Below are 17,697 nucleotides of genomic sequence, written 5' to 3' on the forward strand. Positions count from 1 at the left end.
CAACAACAATCAGAAGTTAAGAAGGTCAAGGAAAGCAACTAGTTTGGTGAAGAACAGCTTAGAAAATATAGTCTATAGAGCTTAGCAATTAGACACCTTAGGGATTAATAAAATGAATGAGGGTAGAATATTCTCACTGGTGAGTGAGGTAAGGAACAGAGAGCTCAGTTAGTATTAGTAAAGACAATTAATGCATCAAAATGAACTGGTTTTTTGCTTTTTTTTTTTTTTTTTGCATCAGCCAAAAATAAATAAATAAAATAATAATTAAAATGAAACAGCCTTCATGCCATTCCCACAATGTAAACATCCAATTCTGCTTTAAACTTAGCTAGACTTACTTCCTCCACCATGTTGGGTGGCAACTTTAAGTGTTCAACGAACTGCTTCCCATAGGTTAACTTCATGTGATCTAGTCTTTTATTTCCTGAAATTTTATATTTGTGACCCCTAGTTCATGTCTCACCCACAAGGGAGAACAGACCTTTCTCATTCATTTTACTCACTTCTTTTGGTGCCTTATACATCTCAGCTAGAACTTCCCTTACATGTCTAATTGTCAAGCTTTGCATTAGGAATACACATGAACTGTTATTTGCAGTTCTCACCTTCTAAGCGATTCTTTATATGTGCATTGCTTTGCACTTGTCTCCAATATGGTTGCCCTTCTCTGAACTCTCTCCAGAAGTTCTGTCTTTTATTTAAGTGTGGCCTCTAGACCTTGATACAATACAGTATTCCAAATATATTCCAAACCTGGTAGTTCTCATACAGAACTGTCACCGCAACTTCCCCCTCCCCATGATTTTTTGTAATGTAAAAAATGGATTTCTGCAAAAATGGAAATTTATAATAATTAGCTAAAATTTTACCACTGAAATTACTTTATTAACATTTTTAATGCAAATACACACAATTTGAGATGTTTTTCATTACTGAGACATATCTATTTGTTATTTATTACATTGGAATAACATATATTTTATTTTAAATTGTAAATATATAAGTCAAAGAATTTTATTTATCTTATAAACACAACTAGTTGATTCTGGGACACAAATTACTTAGAACACAACGTAATTTGCTATCAACATCTATCAGTTTGTTTCTCGAATTGCATTTAATTGACACAAAACTAGAAAATACAAGTGCACAAAGATAAGTAGTGTGAAAAACTACTAGGAAATTCACTTACAATAAAATTGGATATGTTTACTTACCAAGGCGAAAAGCACGACTACTACTAAGGACTGGCTGCATGGATATACACAGTGTGAAAATATATAGTGTCTCTTAGAATTTTTATAGTTGCACACAGATAAATTCTAAGTAAAAAAACTTTTCCAGATATCTTTTCAGATGTTCACCTTAATGTTTACGTTGCATAATCATTGGATTGACTATTCCACTACAGTGTAGTCAAGGATTGAGGGAATGAAGAAAATAATTTTTGAATTTACAAAGACTGTCTGTGACAAAGATTGTCTTGACCCCCCCCCCCCTTAGGGATCATGACCCTACACTTGAGAACTACTGGTCTAACCCATTGTATTGTAAAGAGGGATAATGACCATATTCTCTCAGAAAAGGATGTGTAAATTAGACAGAATTCTATGTGCCTTCCTTGCCACCTGTCTACACTGCATAAAAAATTTCATGTCAGATTGAATCTTATCCAGTAATCATAACCAATCATAAACAATCTGATTCAATTATAAATTATTCTTAGGGAAGAACAGTAGACTAGACCTTATGAAGTTGCTTGCAAGAGTGACCAAGGTAGGGAGTTTGTAAAAGTTCAAGGATGAATGGGATAGGCACTTTCCTGATGATGAGAATAATTTGAGCATCAGTATGTGTATTTGATTTGCATTATGAGAATAATTTCTTACATCATTATGTGTATTTCTAATGCTAAGATGATAATATTGTGCATATTTCTAATGATGTTATAGTGACAAAATGTCTGAAGAAATGGTTTTTATAATCAGTCATAATTTATTCAAAATATTATCACTTAAATTGATATCTAGAAAAATTGCAAGTAATTGAATGAACTATTAAAAAAATAAGGATAGGAGCTGGTTCTACATAATGGTTGCAGAAGCACTTCCTAAATTTATTGTACAGAGTAAAAAAGATAAGACTAAAGGATTCTAATTTAATCTTGTAAAATAAATAATTAATATCTGTTTAGTAGTGTACTGTGCATCACTTTTTGGAGGCCCCCCCCCATTTTTTCCCCAGTTATTTAGCCTTTGCTGTGATTGTCAGTTTTTAACCTTATTTTAAAGTTGGGGGGTAACTTATCTCAGAAATAAGGTATTCCTTGAGTGGCATAGTACATAGGTTGACTGCATTGTTTTGATATAATAACACACTCAAACCTAATTATGTTTATTTCCAAATTGGAAATGTGTGCATAAAAGAGTCAAGTGTTTCTTGGTATTTTCTTGCCACTTGGACAAGTCCTTGCGACCGAAGTGATCTTTTGTAACTAATATTGCAAAGACAGCTGTCACTGAACAAGTAGTAGGAAAATACCAAGAAACATTTGCCTCCATTATGTACATATTTCCGATTTGGAAATAAACATAATTATACCAACATAGGTTTAAGTACTTTATTATCTTCAAACAACTTTATCTCAGAGAGTCTAAAACTATCTCCAACTGTTTTGTTTTATTTTTCTTAGTAAAATTATTCAGCTTTAATTACTTTTTTTTTTATTCCAGTATATTTTCAGTAATAATTTTTAAATTAGAATTGAATTAGTCAGTAGAGGGTAGAGTTTTATTTATTGATCATTAGTTTTTCTTTCCTCAATTAGAGATATACAAGTATCCATGTATAAAACTGAAGCAGGTGGGCTTGGTGCTAAAGTAAGTTTTTAGTTTTATTTTCTGTTTCATTTCAAGTTTTTTTTTTTATCATTTTAAAGAAATCAGTACTTTATTTAGTATTTTATGATTGAGTCTATTATTATTTTGGCTCTCCACTATTTATGTTGTTAATTAATAAAGTTTTTGTTTTTTCTTTACAGTAAAGTTGATTTTATTGGTATCAGTCTTTAAGTCAGCATAAAGATACACCATCTTAGTTGACTTTTTCAAGTTTCATTTGGTATCCCATTTGGTTGACATTGGCAGGAATGTCACATGTATCTTATTCTGGACCTCAACAAAGAGCATTTATAGTTCATTACCACTAACTTTTATTCTTACCTGCAAGTTCATTGTAAGTTTTATTTATTGTAGCATATTGCTGCTATGCTTTGTGTAAGCATATGGAAAGAAATAACGAGAGCCACACTATGCTTATTTGATGTATTTTTGTGGTACATTTTGAAAAGACTTCATAAATTTCTGAAAATATTTTGCATATTAATTCTTAATTGATTTAAATTAAAACCAGGTTATTTCATATCTATTTTGGAAAATAACACTAATCAATGAAATGAAACTTTTTGTTTTCCATCAAAGATGTACACACACTTTTCTAAATCAGTTTTGCACATGTAGTTTTTGTAATGCAGCTGCTGATAATATCAGTATAAATTAATTAAGATGATTTTGTTACAAAACATGAGACTATAATTACTTTTTTATCACTTTTACAGTTTAAACCCATTACACTTTATACATGCTGTTAATATAATACAGTACACTATTGTTAAAAAAGTTAAATTAAAAATGTGGTGCCGATTATTTCCTTTGTTACAATTTGTTCCTGAATGTCACAGTATTAACGTCCAACAGTAGTCTGCCAATGTACAAAACCTTGGTAGAGATTCTCCATTAACTTAATGTCTTGATGGAATCATTCCATCTGCTTGTCACTTGCTGTGCCAATGTTTTCAGGAAAGAAGTCTAAATGCAAGAAATGAAGTTTTAGTGACACATGATATCCCATTTCTTTACATGCATAAAGCAGTTTCTGAACTCAGCTTTGTATGTGGGAGACCTGGTTACCCAAGAAGTTTCTGTAGCACCATTTGAAAGCCTTTCATGGTTTAAGTTCTGCTGCATTTAACATTTTTTAACACTTTCATCCTATGTGGGGCCTCAAATCAGAAAAACTCTTTAATTTGAGGCCCCAAAGATTCTCTCGCTTTCAGCACTGATCTTTGGAAATTTCTCACTTAAAGGAATTAATTATTTCTACTGTAAATTAGAAATAAAGTAATGAAATCTTCTCAAATTCATCATACTTGTTGCTTTCACAAAACCCTTCATTAGGCCAATATTACTCATTCCTGGCTCATATGTACTTCTTTGAAGCCAGTCACATCTGATGAAATAGTCTGTGGCTGTCCCCAACAGTATTTTGTGAACTATCCTTGCATACCCATTAACATGTTTACTGCTTCCTGAACCCAAATATACAGCTTTGGATTTTAATCCATTTGGAGGGAAAACCACCCTACTTTTTCATCTTTTTCTTCTACTTTGGCAGAAGAAAAACTGGATATTTTTGTCACACAACCCTCATCACAGGCTGATTAATTCAGTCATAGTAAGAAGAAAGCCCAAAAATGTTTCTGCCCTTTCCAGTCCAAATTGACTTTTCTGACAATGGTTTTTGGTCAAAACCATTGTCAGAAAAGCCAGAAGCAGAAATGTTAAGATACCAGTAATTTTGAGATCACTGCAAGTATTCCATTGATGAATGCTCAACTGAATTGCTTTGAATAGTGTCTTCATGTTATAGCATGATGGGCAATGGGGATGGATGGCTTTAAGTTCCCGTTGTGAAAGAGATATTCACGTAATCATCACAGCGAAGTATGAACAGTTTTCATACTTTGCTTGCTGTGAAGAGTCAATGAAGAGGCACTACTCAGATGTAATGTGTACTTGTGATGATTCCCTAAAAACTCCATTGATATCATGGCAGTAGCAGAGGAAGACCATTTACTTAAAGAACATCACTTAAATGGTTTCTTTTTGATAGTGGGATGCTGACATTCTGCTTAACCAAGTGTTTCTGCTTTAGTGTCAAGGCAAGAAGTTGGCTTTATCTCTGGGGAGGGCTAGATCTGTAATGAGGTCATGCAACCCATCTTGGATCCCCAGCAATCACATCTTCAGCACTTTCCATTTCATCTTTTAAAGAAACTAGTCTGTGGAGTCTAAATAATAATGCTGTGGAAGTATCAGAATTGGCAAACTGCCACATTAGAGATTGTCTCATTGTGGAATCCAGGCTCAGATAAATAATCTTGTGCTTATTCTTCACTGAGAATCCAGTAACAACCACCATTATGGTCTTTTTGGCTCCCTCCATATCATGGATATTGTAAATGGCATCAACTTTTCCTTTTGTTCAACCACTCACGTAATCCATTTGAACAAGTGGTACAAATAACATGTGGTGCCCATTCATTATCCAGGTCACCTAGAGGATAGCCAAAGCATTGCTGGTAAATTTTCTTCCTCTATTGTTTTCATTTCATGATTTAGTTAGGAAAGAACTGCACACATAGCAGAATTTGTTGCAGTGATTTTTCAATTTTAAGGCATAACAATGAATATGTCAGTAATTCGCTGGATCTTACCTGATACAATATATAATCAAATAACTGAACTATGAAATAACAAGGATATTAATATTAGCCAAATAGTGCAAGGAAGCCACAGATTTTTGTGGTTTCCTTGTTGATGCACCAGCAAAAAAAAAAAAAAAGAAGATACGAAACAACAAACTATGCACTTCCCTCCTTATCCAGTTGACCTTTGAAAATCTTCAAACTGTGAGACTCAACTACCTGCAGAGGCAACTTGTTCCAGTAATCAACAACTCGCTGGCTAAAAGAAACCTTCCTACAATCTGATCTAAAACTCTTATGTATAGTTTGAATTTATGCTCCTGAGTTCTGGAATTCTCTATAACAGTGAAAATTCTGCCTTCAGTTATTTTGCCAACCCCTCTAAAAGCCTTATAAAGCTCACTCAGGTCACCTGTGAGGTGCTCAGCTCTGTAACCCACATAATTGGAGTCTTTCCTCATATCATCGCCCTTTTGCCGATCTCACGTGTGAGCTGTCTTTTGACCCTTTCAAGAGGCTCAATGTCTTTTGTCAATGAGACCTCCATGCTTGAACCCAGTATTCCAAATATGGTCTTACAATTGCCTTATACAATGACCTCCATATCTGTACAGGCCAACTTTCGATAGATCATTGATAGGATACAATGGGCTTTCCTGGCTGCCCTTTACATTACTGAGAAAACTTCATATTATAACTCCCAGATCCTTTTCTTCCTCCATTGTTTTCATTTCAACAATAAGTGTATAATTTATTTTGGCTTTGCATTTTGTTTTATTAAAACTTAACTGCCACTTTTCTGACAATTTTTGGAGCCTGTTCAAGTCATCCTGAAGGAGTGCTGCTTGCCATTGATCATTAACAACTTTCCAATTTTTACATCCTCTGCAATTGACATAGCACCTTCTCTCCCTACATCAATGTTGTTTATGAAAATCAGAAACAACAGTGGTCCAAGAACCAATCCTTGTTGGATCCCACCTCTGATGTTACACCAATCTGAAGAATATCCATTAATCACAACTTTCTGCCCTGCAGCCACTCAGCAATCCATCTTAGCACCTTTCCAGCAACCCCAACATTTTCCTTATACAGTAACTTCTCATGAGGGACTGAATTATATGCTTTGCTAAAATTCAAGTAAGCTATGTCAAAATTGTTCCTACATCTGGTTCATGAGTAAATGTGTCAAAATAGCTTACTAGGTTAGTTAACCATAATTTTCACTTAACAAAACAATGTTGTGTGTTCTTCAGAATGCCATTTCTATCTAAGTGTCCCTGGATTACACTCTTAATCATTGCCTTTAAGATTTTCCCTACCATTGAAGTCAAAGTCAGTAACTACCAACCATAGTTACTGACTTCGTCTTAGAACTGCCTTTATGTATTGGCGATACGTTGGCACGTCTCCAGTCCAAAGGAATTTCTCCCAAGTCCAAAGATGCCCTCATAATTAACCCAATGGCTCAATACACTCTCTGACAGCCTTCCTCAAAATTACCGGGTATATTCCATCAACTCTGGAATCCTTACTTGTCTTTATTCTCAAAGGTTTTTCTAATAAAAAGTCATCTGCAATTTTGAAATTACTAATTTCATGTGGCTCAGCCTCACTCGCACAGCCTCTTCTCAGCATGAAGGGTCTTTCAGCAGTAAAGGCTGGTGTGAAGTACCTATTCAGTTCATCAGCAACATCAGCTGGGTTATCTAAGACTTTCCGACACCCAGTACACAAGTGTACAATCTGATTCAATTCTTTTTATTCTTTGTGTTACATAAAAATTTCCTTGTCCCTATTCTTTGCTCTCTTAGCAAGTACTTTCTCATACTCAACCTTTGCCTTCCTAACCTTATTTGTGTTACTGTTACAGATCAAAGCCAGTTCTGCATTCATCCATCTCAGCATCCTCCTCATGCAATATTTTCTTAATGGTATATACATTGAACATTCATGGCATTCGATTTTTGCTTTAAAGGTATTCCATAATTCAAATTCATTCACCCTCCCTCTGCAATCTTCCCAGTTAATAATGCCATATAGTGCCCTAAACTCTTATAGTTTTATATCTTTTAATCTGAAATTAAAACCCATGCCTTTACCTCTAACTACTTCAACATCTTTCTTCATCTTCCAACTAACAACTATGTGATTGCTACCTGCCAATGGTTTCCATACTTTGAGCCCCGTGATATTGTCTGGTTTGTGAGTAATGATGAGGTCAAAAATATTCTCACCCCTAATATTTTCTCTAACATGCTGGAACAAATTATAATCATCTACTTTATTTTTAAAAAAAATTCCCCATTGTAAGTTTCCCTCCCACTTATTCCAATCAACTGGGGCAAATTGAAGTCACACATAATAAGACATTCACAATCTTCATGATCACAAACACTCTCTTCACAATCTTCTGGTCTGTAGATTACTCCCACCATCATTATACTTTTACTTTCAACTAGCTCACACCACACGGATTGTATTCTGGATTTAAACTGGATAGGCATAACTTCTGACTCAGCAAAAACTCTTTTAACATTCAGGCTATTTTTAATAAGAAGCATGTCCTTACCACCCCTTCTGTTTTCTCTGTCTTTCCTAAATACATTATACATACCATAGTGGAACTCATTATTTCCAATTTCTGGGTGGCACTATTTTTCTGTTAACCCTATTATGTCAGCATTAGTTGCCCTAGCTAGGAGTTTGAATTCAGCCATTTTATTGACATCACTCTTGACATTACTGTAGATGCAGTTAAGACATAGTATTCTTCTATACTTTATTATCCTGACAACCTCTTTAAGCTATTTAGACTTGTTACCCTAGCTTCATCTTCCCACTTATTTAAAACGTTGCTACCCTCAGAACATCTTGCCAACATCGACTGTTGTGGCAAAAAATAAGAACTATTGAGGTGAGTACAAGCATTACTTTGACCCATATCATCAGAAAAATGTGGGCCTATATTACCCTTCCCTCCAACTAGCAGTTTCCCTGAACCCTTAAGGTATCCTCAATGATACTGACAAAAGTCCTTTCACCACCACCTTTGTTCAAATGAATATCATCTCTATAAAATAGATTCCTTCTACCTACAAGTGTGGACCATGCTGATAAAAATTTCCTGCCTAGAGCCTTGCAGATTCCCTCAAGTATTGAGTTAATCCACATAGATATATTCAAACAATTACATTACTCTGAATATATAAACAGTAATAAGTAAATAATTATATTTATAGGGGTTGGCTGAATAGGCATATGAGTGGTATAATCAGTCTGATCATCATGATCACAAACACTAGATATGTTGGAGGAAAACCAAAAATAGATTAGAATCGACATCTAAAGATCTGTCTAGTCAGCATATGGGTTTTTTTTTTTTGTTTGTTTGTTTTTCTTCCTGTTCAAAAATACACGCTAGCCTGTGTAATCATCTGATTATTTTTTTGAAGATTTTGGAATAAAATGATTAGATGGGAGATCTAGACTGACATGCAGCCTCATATTCAAATATATTATAAAATATTTTACTTTTTTTTAAGCTAGTAGCAGCAATAAATACAGAAAAGGATGTGGCATCATTTCTACGAGAGTAAACATATGTTTAAGTCAGTGTTTTAGTATAAAATAACGTCCTTTGTTGCCTGCCCTAATCTATGTTAAAAATCACAGTTATTTGTGTCTCTACCATAATTGGCTAGATTTTGAGGAGGCAGGGATATATCTTGACAGTTTTTTCTCAGCAATAAATGGAAAGAAGACATCGATTATAGAAAATAACTAATTTTGATATCATATTTTGTGCAAATAATATCTTAATTGATGGATAATATAACAAATATCTTGAATGCTGGAAATTATAACAGATAATATCTTGAATGCTGGACAGCCCAGACCTCTCTTTGTACATGTATTGACTGTGCAGTAAATGTATATTTTAGAGGGAATTATTGTAACAGTGTCTGTCTGTATTGGTTAGTTGACTGTTTCAGGTGGACATCATTGTAGTTGATGTGCAGGGAAGTAATAAACCGGCAAAAATCCTTCCATAGAGCCCAAAGATTGAGGCCCTTTGGCACCTTTATAGGAATGCCAGAAATCTATACACTGCGGAGATTGGCAAAAGGAAGCAGCAGTACATCCTTGGGAATAGTGGATGACCCCCTGTGTGTCTGCGGGGAGCAGGAGACCTGGTCTCATCTCCTTCATGATTGTCCACCTCATGAGGACCTTTGCAAAACCCTTATCTCTACCATCACCTAACTGCCAAAGGATCAGGATTCCACCTCTTGGACAGCCAAGAAGCATATATTGCCCTAATCCACTTTGCTCAGGATCTCTTCACAAGAAGAAGAACACTCCCACTAGCTGCTCCTGGAGTGGCCCCCCCCTGGAAGCAATGCCACACCTACTAACTGACAGGAACCACCTACTACTTTGGCCTCTCTACCTGGGAACTCTTCCACAGGGATACAGATAATGTTGACACTTAACAAGACAATCTTCACTACACTGGACTGACTACCACCAGGCTGACAAGTGGAAGTGGTGCCAAATGGCAATCACACCTGTGCACCCTTGCACTTTTATTCCTGCTCCCACCCTCTCCTTTTGCCTGTTGGGCACTACTACCCATTGTATCTTTGCAGGCCTCTCTTGTTCTGCAAGATGTCTTCTTTTCCCTCTGCTTCTGTGGGCTCCCAGACCTGGTGTGATTCCTACTTCTACTCCACCACTTGTACTATCTTCCCCACTCTCTTCCCTTTTTTTTTTTTACTTGGTCTCCATCCAAAAAGCTCAGGTGACCCTAGCAGAGACCAGCCAGAGTATGATGAGCAGCCTGGCTCACCTCCCAGTGGTGGTGGCTGGCAACGATGTAGGGTCCCACTGGTGGCCCTGCAGCCAAGCAGCTAGAGACACGACAACAGTACAAAACACAATACTGCATAGCTATACACTACACTTTTTTCTGGCTTTTGCAGTAGTTCTGCATTCCATCACAAAGTACATATGCAACAGATGTGGGAAAACCACTGGTGGCACCTGAATGCTAGGCCACTATACTACACTACTAATTTTAAATCAAAAGTAAAAACAAAAAAAAAAAAAAAAACAACAATAAATTTAAATCAATAAGTTCCACTTAGCAGCTTCTGTAAAGACTTCTAGCCTCATCAGAGGAGTGCTCAACTTGCTGGAATATTATTGATAATGCTCTGTTTTAGTTGGCTCTAAAAACTAGTGTAACAAGAGTAATAAAAGAGGAGAGTATTTGATTGTAACAGGTTGTCCCTGTTATTTCCTTAAGTTGTGCTCGAAAAGTGGGCTGCATGCCTTCAATGTGAAAATAGACAAATATTTGAACATATACTACTACTATCTAGAAAGAAGTTTTGAAAGGAAAGGTAGATATAAACAAGTACAATTAATGTATGCCACCGGTGAAAAAAAAAAGGTTTTCAAGCATTTGTGTACACATTGGCCATCTTTGGGTAAATGTTTAAATATGCTGGTAGAAGAGTGCATCCTTTGACAAATCTCTTTAAAGAAGTGCTTAGAAGTGATGAGAAAAGTCACATGAACACTTTTCAGAGTTGAAAACACAAGTGATCACTAATTAGAGGTACTGATTCATGTCCAAATCCAGTTCATGATCCCAAAGAAATTGTAAAAGAAGACAAATTGATGAACTCCTGAAAAAAAAGCTTCTTAATTGCAAACTTCTGGTGAAAGCAATCCTAAACAGGCCAAACAAGCTGATAACAATTGGCAGTTATCAATCATAGAGCAGATGTGCTTCACTTAGCTTTGTTGGATTATATTCAAGATGATTAAAGGAATATTGACTTGAGACAAATTTTTTAATAAACAAATTTTTGTTTTTCCTTAATTTCTTTAAATGTCATGTAAATTTTAATTTACATAATTTTCTAAATTTAATTCTGGTAATTTTATGAAGTTATTTGTTTTTTAAATTCAGGTCTTATGTTTCTAAAACAAATTCTGCTCAGTTATATTCTTTTTGGTATCTTATAAGTTGAAATATTTAAATATCGGTAACTTGTAAGTTGAAGTTCAGTAGTAGATAAAGTTTTGCTATCTTTTTAATTATTGTAATATTTTATTGATTAAATTCTGTAATATTTTGTTAGCTTAATTCTAACCTTAATAAAGATTGTTACAATACTTCATTCATATCATGAATATCATGACTCGGACAAAAATTTCCTTAGGTGATTCCCACCTATTGCCATTTCTGCCACTCACAGTTTCACAGCCTGTGGCATGTATTCAAAGGGTAATCTAGTTGATAATCATAGCTCAACTGATTCTCTTTCTTTATTCCTGATGCAAAGAGTGTACCGATCTCAAATTAAAACTTAGTGCATCACTAGAAGAATTTGAGTTACTGAAGAATCTGCCGGTTACCCTTGAGACAAATACAGGGAAATTCAAAAAAGAATGATACACTTTCATGTGTTTATTGTGAAGTAACCAGTGGACCTACAATCATGTAATATGCACCAATCAGTGGGCAGGAGCAGCAGTGCGTAGCACACGCTTTTTGTATTAGCTCGGGGTTCGAGCCCGTGCCCACCAAATACGGAAAGGTCAGGGAATGACCACCGCATATCCCTGGAGCAATATGGCCTTAGTTGCTAATGCTCCAAACAAACAACATCATCATGCATCAATCATTAGGAAACTCAATTTCGTATCTTGTGTCTCCTATTAAAAAGGCTTCCAACGTTAATGTCATCTGAGCCACAGATAACATTAACCAAAACAAAGGAATTCAGATCAAAAATATCCACATACACATCTTTAAGAATAGAGTTCTAATCCAAATTAAAAATAAGTTTAGACTTCTTAACCACAACCAACTCTCCAATCGGATAACTCTGCCCAACTAAGAAGTAGACAACAACCTAGATCAATTCCCACCAACCATCCTAGAAACAGATCTTAACTGGTAAAATTTTCCAACAGTATTATTTAGATTATATAGTTTAGTTCATTTATTTATTTTGTCTTATTCTATTCTGTTTTAAACAATTTTTATTTCTGTTTATTTAATTTTTATCACATATCCTTAAATGTGTATCAACATCCCTCATTATCTGTTAAACCAAAACCTGCAGTAATAATACCCTGAGAGCACAAGTAAACCCTGGGATCAAGACTATAAAAGATAATTCTTTAGACTCTTTTCCACCAAACCACCTGATAACGAAATTAAGTAAACTGCAGTGTGTGTGTATATATATATATATACTGAAAGAATAGAATTCGTGGGATACCTGGTTCCTAGGCAACGCAACACTGTCACCCCTCTTGCTAGTGGACGAACCCACAGCTTATATAAGTACGCTGCATCACTGCATTCACATAGACGGTAATTTGATGTCAGTATGGACAAACATCGTGATTTAACAGACTTTGCAAAAAAGGTGATAGTGGGTGTCCAATGCATGGGTCACTCTATCTCAGAACTGGTACAGAAATTGCACTATCCCCATTCAACAGTACCGGGAATACGCCACCCCATAGTGGACAGCACTGTGGGCAGAGAAAGATGGTGGGTGAATGTGGCCATCAACATCTGTCTTGCATTGTTTCAGCCAACTGGAGAGCAACAGTGGCGATCACTGCTGACTTCAACGAGGGAGGTGCCAGAAATGTCTCCACCAAGACCATCAGGCGATCATTTGCCACAATAGGTTATAGGAGCCGCCGACCCACCAGAGTCCCATTGCTAACACCATGACACAGGACTCTATGCCTCAACTGGGCAAAAGAGCATCGGCACTGGACCTTGGGTGTTTGGAGGTGGGGCTCCTGGTCCGATTAGTCCTGTTTCCAGTTATTTCGAGCTGACGGGAGGGTACGTATCTGGCTGAAACTGCACGAAGCTATGCACCTGCCATGTCAACAAGGAACTATTCAGGCAGGTGGATGGTTGGTAATGGTCTGGGGTGTGTTCAACTGGCACACATTGGGACCTCTGGTACATCTAGATGCATCTATGAACAGTCCGGGTTATGCATCCATCCTTGCAGACCATTTTCATCCCTTCATGGTCACCGTGCACCCACAGGGCAATGGACTCTTCCAGCAGGATAATGCACCCACCCACAGAGCCGTGGGTGGGTGGGTGCATTATCCTGTTTTAAACCATGTTCTAGTCACCACAGAGCCTTTGTGACTAGAACATGGTTTAAAACAGGATAATGCAGATTTTACCACCGTGGAATGGCCTTCCCATTCACAACATGAACTCTGTGGAGCATCTTTGGGATTCTGTGGAAAGGTCCATTTGAGCTTTGGATCCTCCAGCTAGGAATGCGATGGAATTATGGACAGCGGTGCAGCAAGCATCGATGGAAATACCTGTAGAATGCTTTTGTGAACTAGTGGACTCAAAGTGACTGCCCTTATCTGGGTGAAAGGTAGGCCTACCCGTTACTAGGTAGGTATCCAATGATTTCTGTACACTCAGTATGTATATATATATATGTGTGTGTGTGTGTGTGTTTCATACACAAATCAACAAGTTCTTGTGATCGAAGTGATCTTTTGTGAGAGCAATATTTCAAAGACAGCTGGTAAATGTTTACATATTGGCATTTACTATATATAAATTAACCTTAAAACAAAATTATTCGAATTAGATCTACGTTTGATTTACTAAAAGGTTTAATTCTACTAAAATATTTTGAAAATTCCATAATAGTAACCCTTAGTTACTGTCTTTGCCCTCGCTGAAGAAGTGATAAGAAAATACCACAAAACATTTGACCCCATTATGTACATATTTCCAATTTGGAAATAAATAAATATAATACGGGTCAACCATCACTAATCCAGCCACCGGTAATCCGGTTCCACTGCTAATTTGTACATAATTTCGGTGAACGTAATTTCAAATTTTCCGGGTCAGCACACCGACCTGCTGCTACTGTTTTGGTGGCATTGGTTGCAGCATCAGCTGTTGGCGTGAACTCGTAAACACTGGCAATCCATTCCCACTTGTTTTTCTGCATTTATTATTATAATCTCCTCACACTTAGCCCCGGCCATGGTTCCAATGCGTAAAGGAAGTGCCTCTCGTGTTGTAAAGCACAAACACCGTACATTGTCCATAATAGATAAAGTTGAACTTCTGAAAAAACTCAACAGCGGTGTGTCTGTGAGAAGTTTAACTCTGCCGAATTGTAAATTCCAGCAGTTTCTCTCATTTCCCCTTATCTTAGTAAGAAAATTATTAATAATAATAATAATAATCATTTTCTTTTAGTCATTCCTTTTTAGATTTTTTTTTTTTTTTTTACAACACACTTATACAAACTTGCGGAAAAACACAACACAATATTATGGATAATACAGCGTGCTAACGAACTTGTTTTCACAAATCTCTAACAATACTGACAAACTTATTGCAATGTTTGAGAGTTTATTTTATCATAATTAGTTTTATTGCAGCACTCGCCGCAAGTGCAATAAACTAATCGCAAACGACCTTTGTGTGTATGCCGTAATAGCGTCACACATATGTGGCCGACACAGCTTCTCAAGAAATAAAGTAACCAACATGTGTGGCCATGTTGGCCACATATATACAACATTAAAAAATACTTTTTTTTATATATTTTAAGCGAAAAAACAACAACACTGACATAACAATATTTATTTTAGAATTACTAATCAAATTATTTCCTAAATATTTTTTGGCCCCTGGGGAATTTTTTTCTTAAACTAGCTTGGCAGTCAGCGTGTTAAAAGTAGAAGGTGGTTAGCTGTTGGGTAAAATGTATGTGCTAAAATAACCACCTGTGATCTGGAAAACTCACTAATCCGGCACCGCACAGGTCGCACCACTGCCGGATTAGTGATGGTCGACCTGTACCAATGTAGGTTTTGAGTGTTTTATTATCTTCAAACAATTTAATCAGGATGTTAGAGTGAGCCAGCTGAATGCTAGCTGACTCAAATTGTCAAGCATTTGGCTACCCTCCTCCCCATCAAAAAGGCAGTTTGTGTATTGTTTAGCAGCTGGGTAAAAATTAAAAAAAATTTTGGGAAATACTAATTGTTTAATATTTGTAAACTGTGTAGGAACAATATATCTTATAAGGTTAAGAAACTAGAAAAACAAAAGAGGCCATGGGCTATGCACAGTGGTAAGCTATAGTGGACTCACAAGAGCCTTTTTTTTTTTTTTTTGAAAATTTGCGAGCCCATTGTTGAGACGATCATTTATTTTACAAATGAAATCCTGAATGCAGTTATTGAGTATCTAGAGCTGAAACTACGGTGGGACGAGCAGGGCCCCATTCCCAGCATTTTAATGGTGCAATCAATCGGTTATGTATTTTATAATTGTTTCATTTTTGATTTAATAACAGTTGGACCTCTGTTTAACGAACTTCTTTATAGCGAATTTTTTTGATTCCTTCTTGGTAATTACATTTAAAATAGTTTCCGGTGAACGAAGAAAATTTCCATGTAACGAAAGGGTTAGGAGAGACAACTTTGTATGCATTGTTCTTACCTCTGGCCTTTAGGCAATTTAGGTAATTAGAAAGCGCGAGTTAAGGGTGAAAGGGATTACCATTTCACAATGTTAATGGTGTCCATAAAATCTTTGCAGTCACACACTGAGAAGTCGCACTAGTCAGTATGCTTTCCATAGCCAGTCAGAGGATTAAGAAGCTTCTCAACATGGATTATAGCCTCTGGTCAACCTGTGTTGTGGTTCCCCTTTACTCCTACAAGAAGTCATATGTTTTTCAGAGAAGTGAGTGAACCTTGCCTTCCAGTAAATGTCTCCTGTCTATGTTTACATGGTCACAGTAGCAGAATATTTGTGTGATTCCAACATTTTGCACTGTATTCAAAGAACTAGTGAGAGTAGCAACGTGGGGGGGGGGGGGAATTGAGGCAACTAAGATATTATATAAACTTTACGAAGAGGAAATGTTAGCAGATTTTGAAACTTCGTCAAGGCTTTCACTGTGCAGAAAATGTTTTAAAATATAATGGCATACAGGCAATAATTAAAAAAAAAAAAAAACTGTATCACCAATCTCCAAAAAACCAGCGCGAATTAAAGATGATTGCTAAAGAACTTGATGCGGAAACTATAAAGATCGGTAGTGTGTTCGGGCCACAATAGGCAGCTTGTAGCTTACTGATGGCAATTGAGGGTTGGAGGAATTATCCCACTTGGTGCAATCATTTCGAATCAGAAAGTTCATTAAATATTCTGGATTATTAAACCGACTTTTCAATCTGGAATTTCTTAACGATTTAACACTAATGATCGACATCCTGCAGGAGCTCTCTTACCTTAACTAGAAGCTTTACAAAGTCACAGCATCACTATAGTAAAAGCAGATAAATTAATTATTCTATCAATGCTATCGCTAATTTCAAAAATTCTGAAGGAACTTATGAAGCTAAAGTTGAGAGCATGTTGAAGTTGAAAGAATTTGAAGGAATCGAAAGTAAGAACACATTTAAAAAATTACCTCGTGACACGTTATTAAGAATAAGTTATTAATGCAACAGAGTAATTTTAAATTAAATAAAGAAAATAATGATACTATTGACGATGAGGAATTGAAAGAAATTTTAAACATATGCTACCTGGAATCGTGGAATACGAATGAACTTTTGTCTCTGTGAAAAACTACGGTGAAAAACGAATAAGAAATTTAAGTTTTCTGATAAAATATGAAATAACAATTAATGATTTTAGAGATTTTGTTGAAGACAGTTTATCTTTAAAATCGAGTGAAATTCCCTCTTCAATTATAAAAGCCAGAAATATCTTTGAAACCACTGCAATTAGCAGTGCTTTCAGCATAATGAATAATATTGTATAAATTAATGAATAATGTTGACCATACATCTAAATGGAAAACCATTGCTTCAATTTGATCCGGATCGTTACGTCAAATCATTCCTCTGTAATCATCACTCAGCTTGAGCAAAGCTGAACATCGACAACAAATATTAATAAAGAAGTAAATTGTATATGGCAATTTTTAGAATAAATTTTTCTTGAATATTTGTGTAATAATTTTTTTTATGTAATCTGTGATTTAACCCCGGGGGCTCACATCTGGTGAGTATGGACTTAG

At 35.9% G+C, this 17,697-nt stretch overlaps 1 protein-coding gene across 1 annotated transcript in view; it reads left to right on the forward strand.

The window, feature by feature from the left end:
* The window catches only part of LOC150079265 (uncharacterized), a 359,584-nt gene that overhangs the window by 295,353 nt on the left and 46,534 nt on the right, over positions 1-17,697 (forward strand). The window contains exon 17 of the mRNA XM_090383011.1: positions 2,831-2,882. Coding sequence (XP_090239137.1) covers positions 2,831-2,882 — 52 coding nt within the window. The remainder of the gene's footprint in view (positions 1-2,830; positions 2,883-17,697) is intronic.

Source organism: Mastigoproctus giganteus, chromosome 10 (assembly GCF_048544385.1).
Source record: "Mastigoproctus giganteus isolate SK-2022 chromosome 10, ASM4854438v1, whole genome shotgun sequence".
Classification (NCBI taxonomy): Eukaryota; Metazoa; Arthropoda; class Arachnida; order Uropygi; family Thelyphonidae; genus Mastigoproctus; species Mastigoproctus giganteus.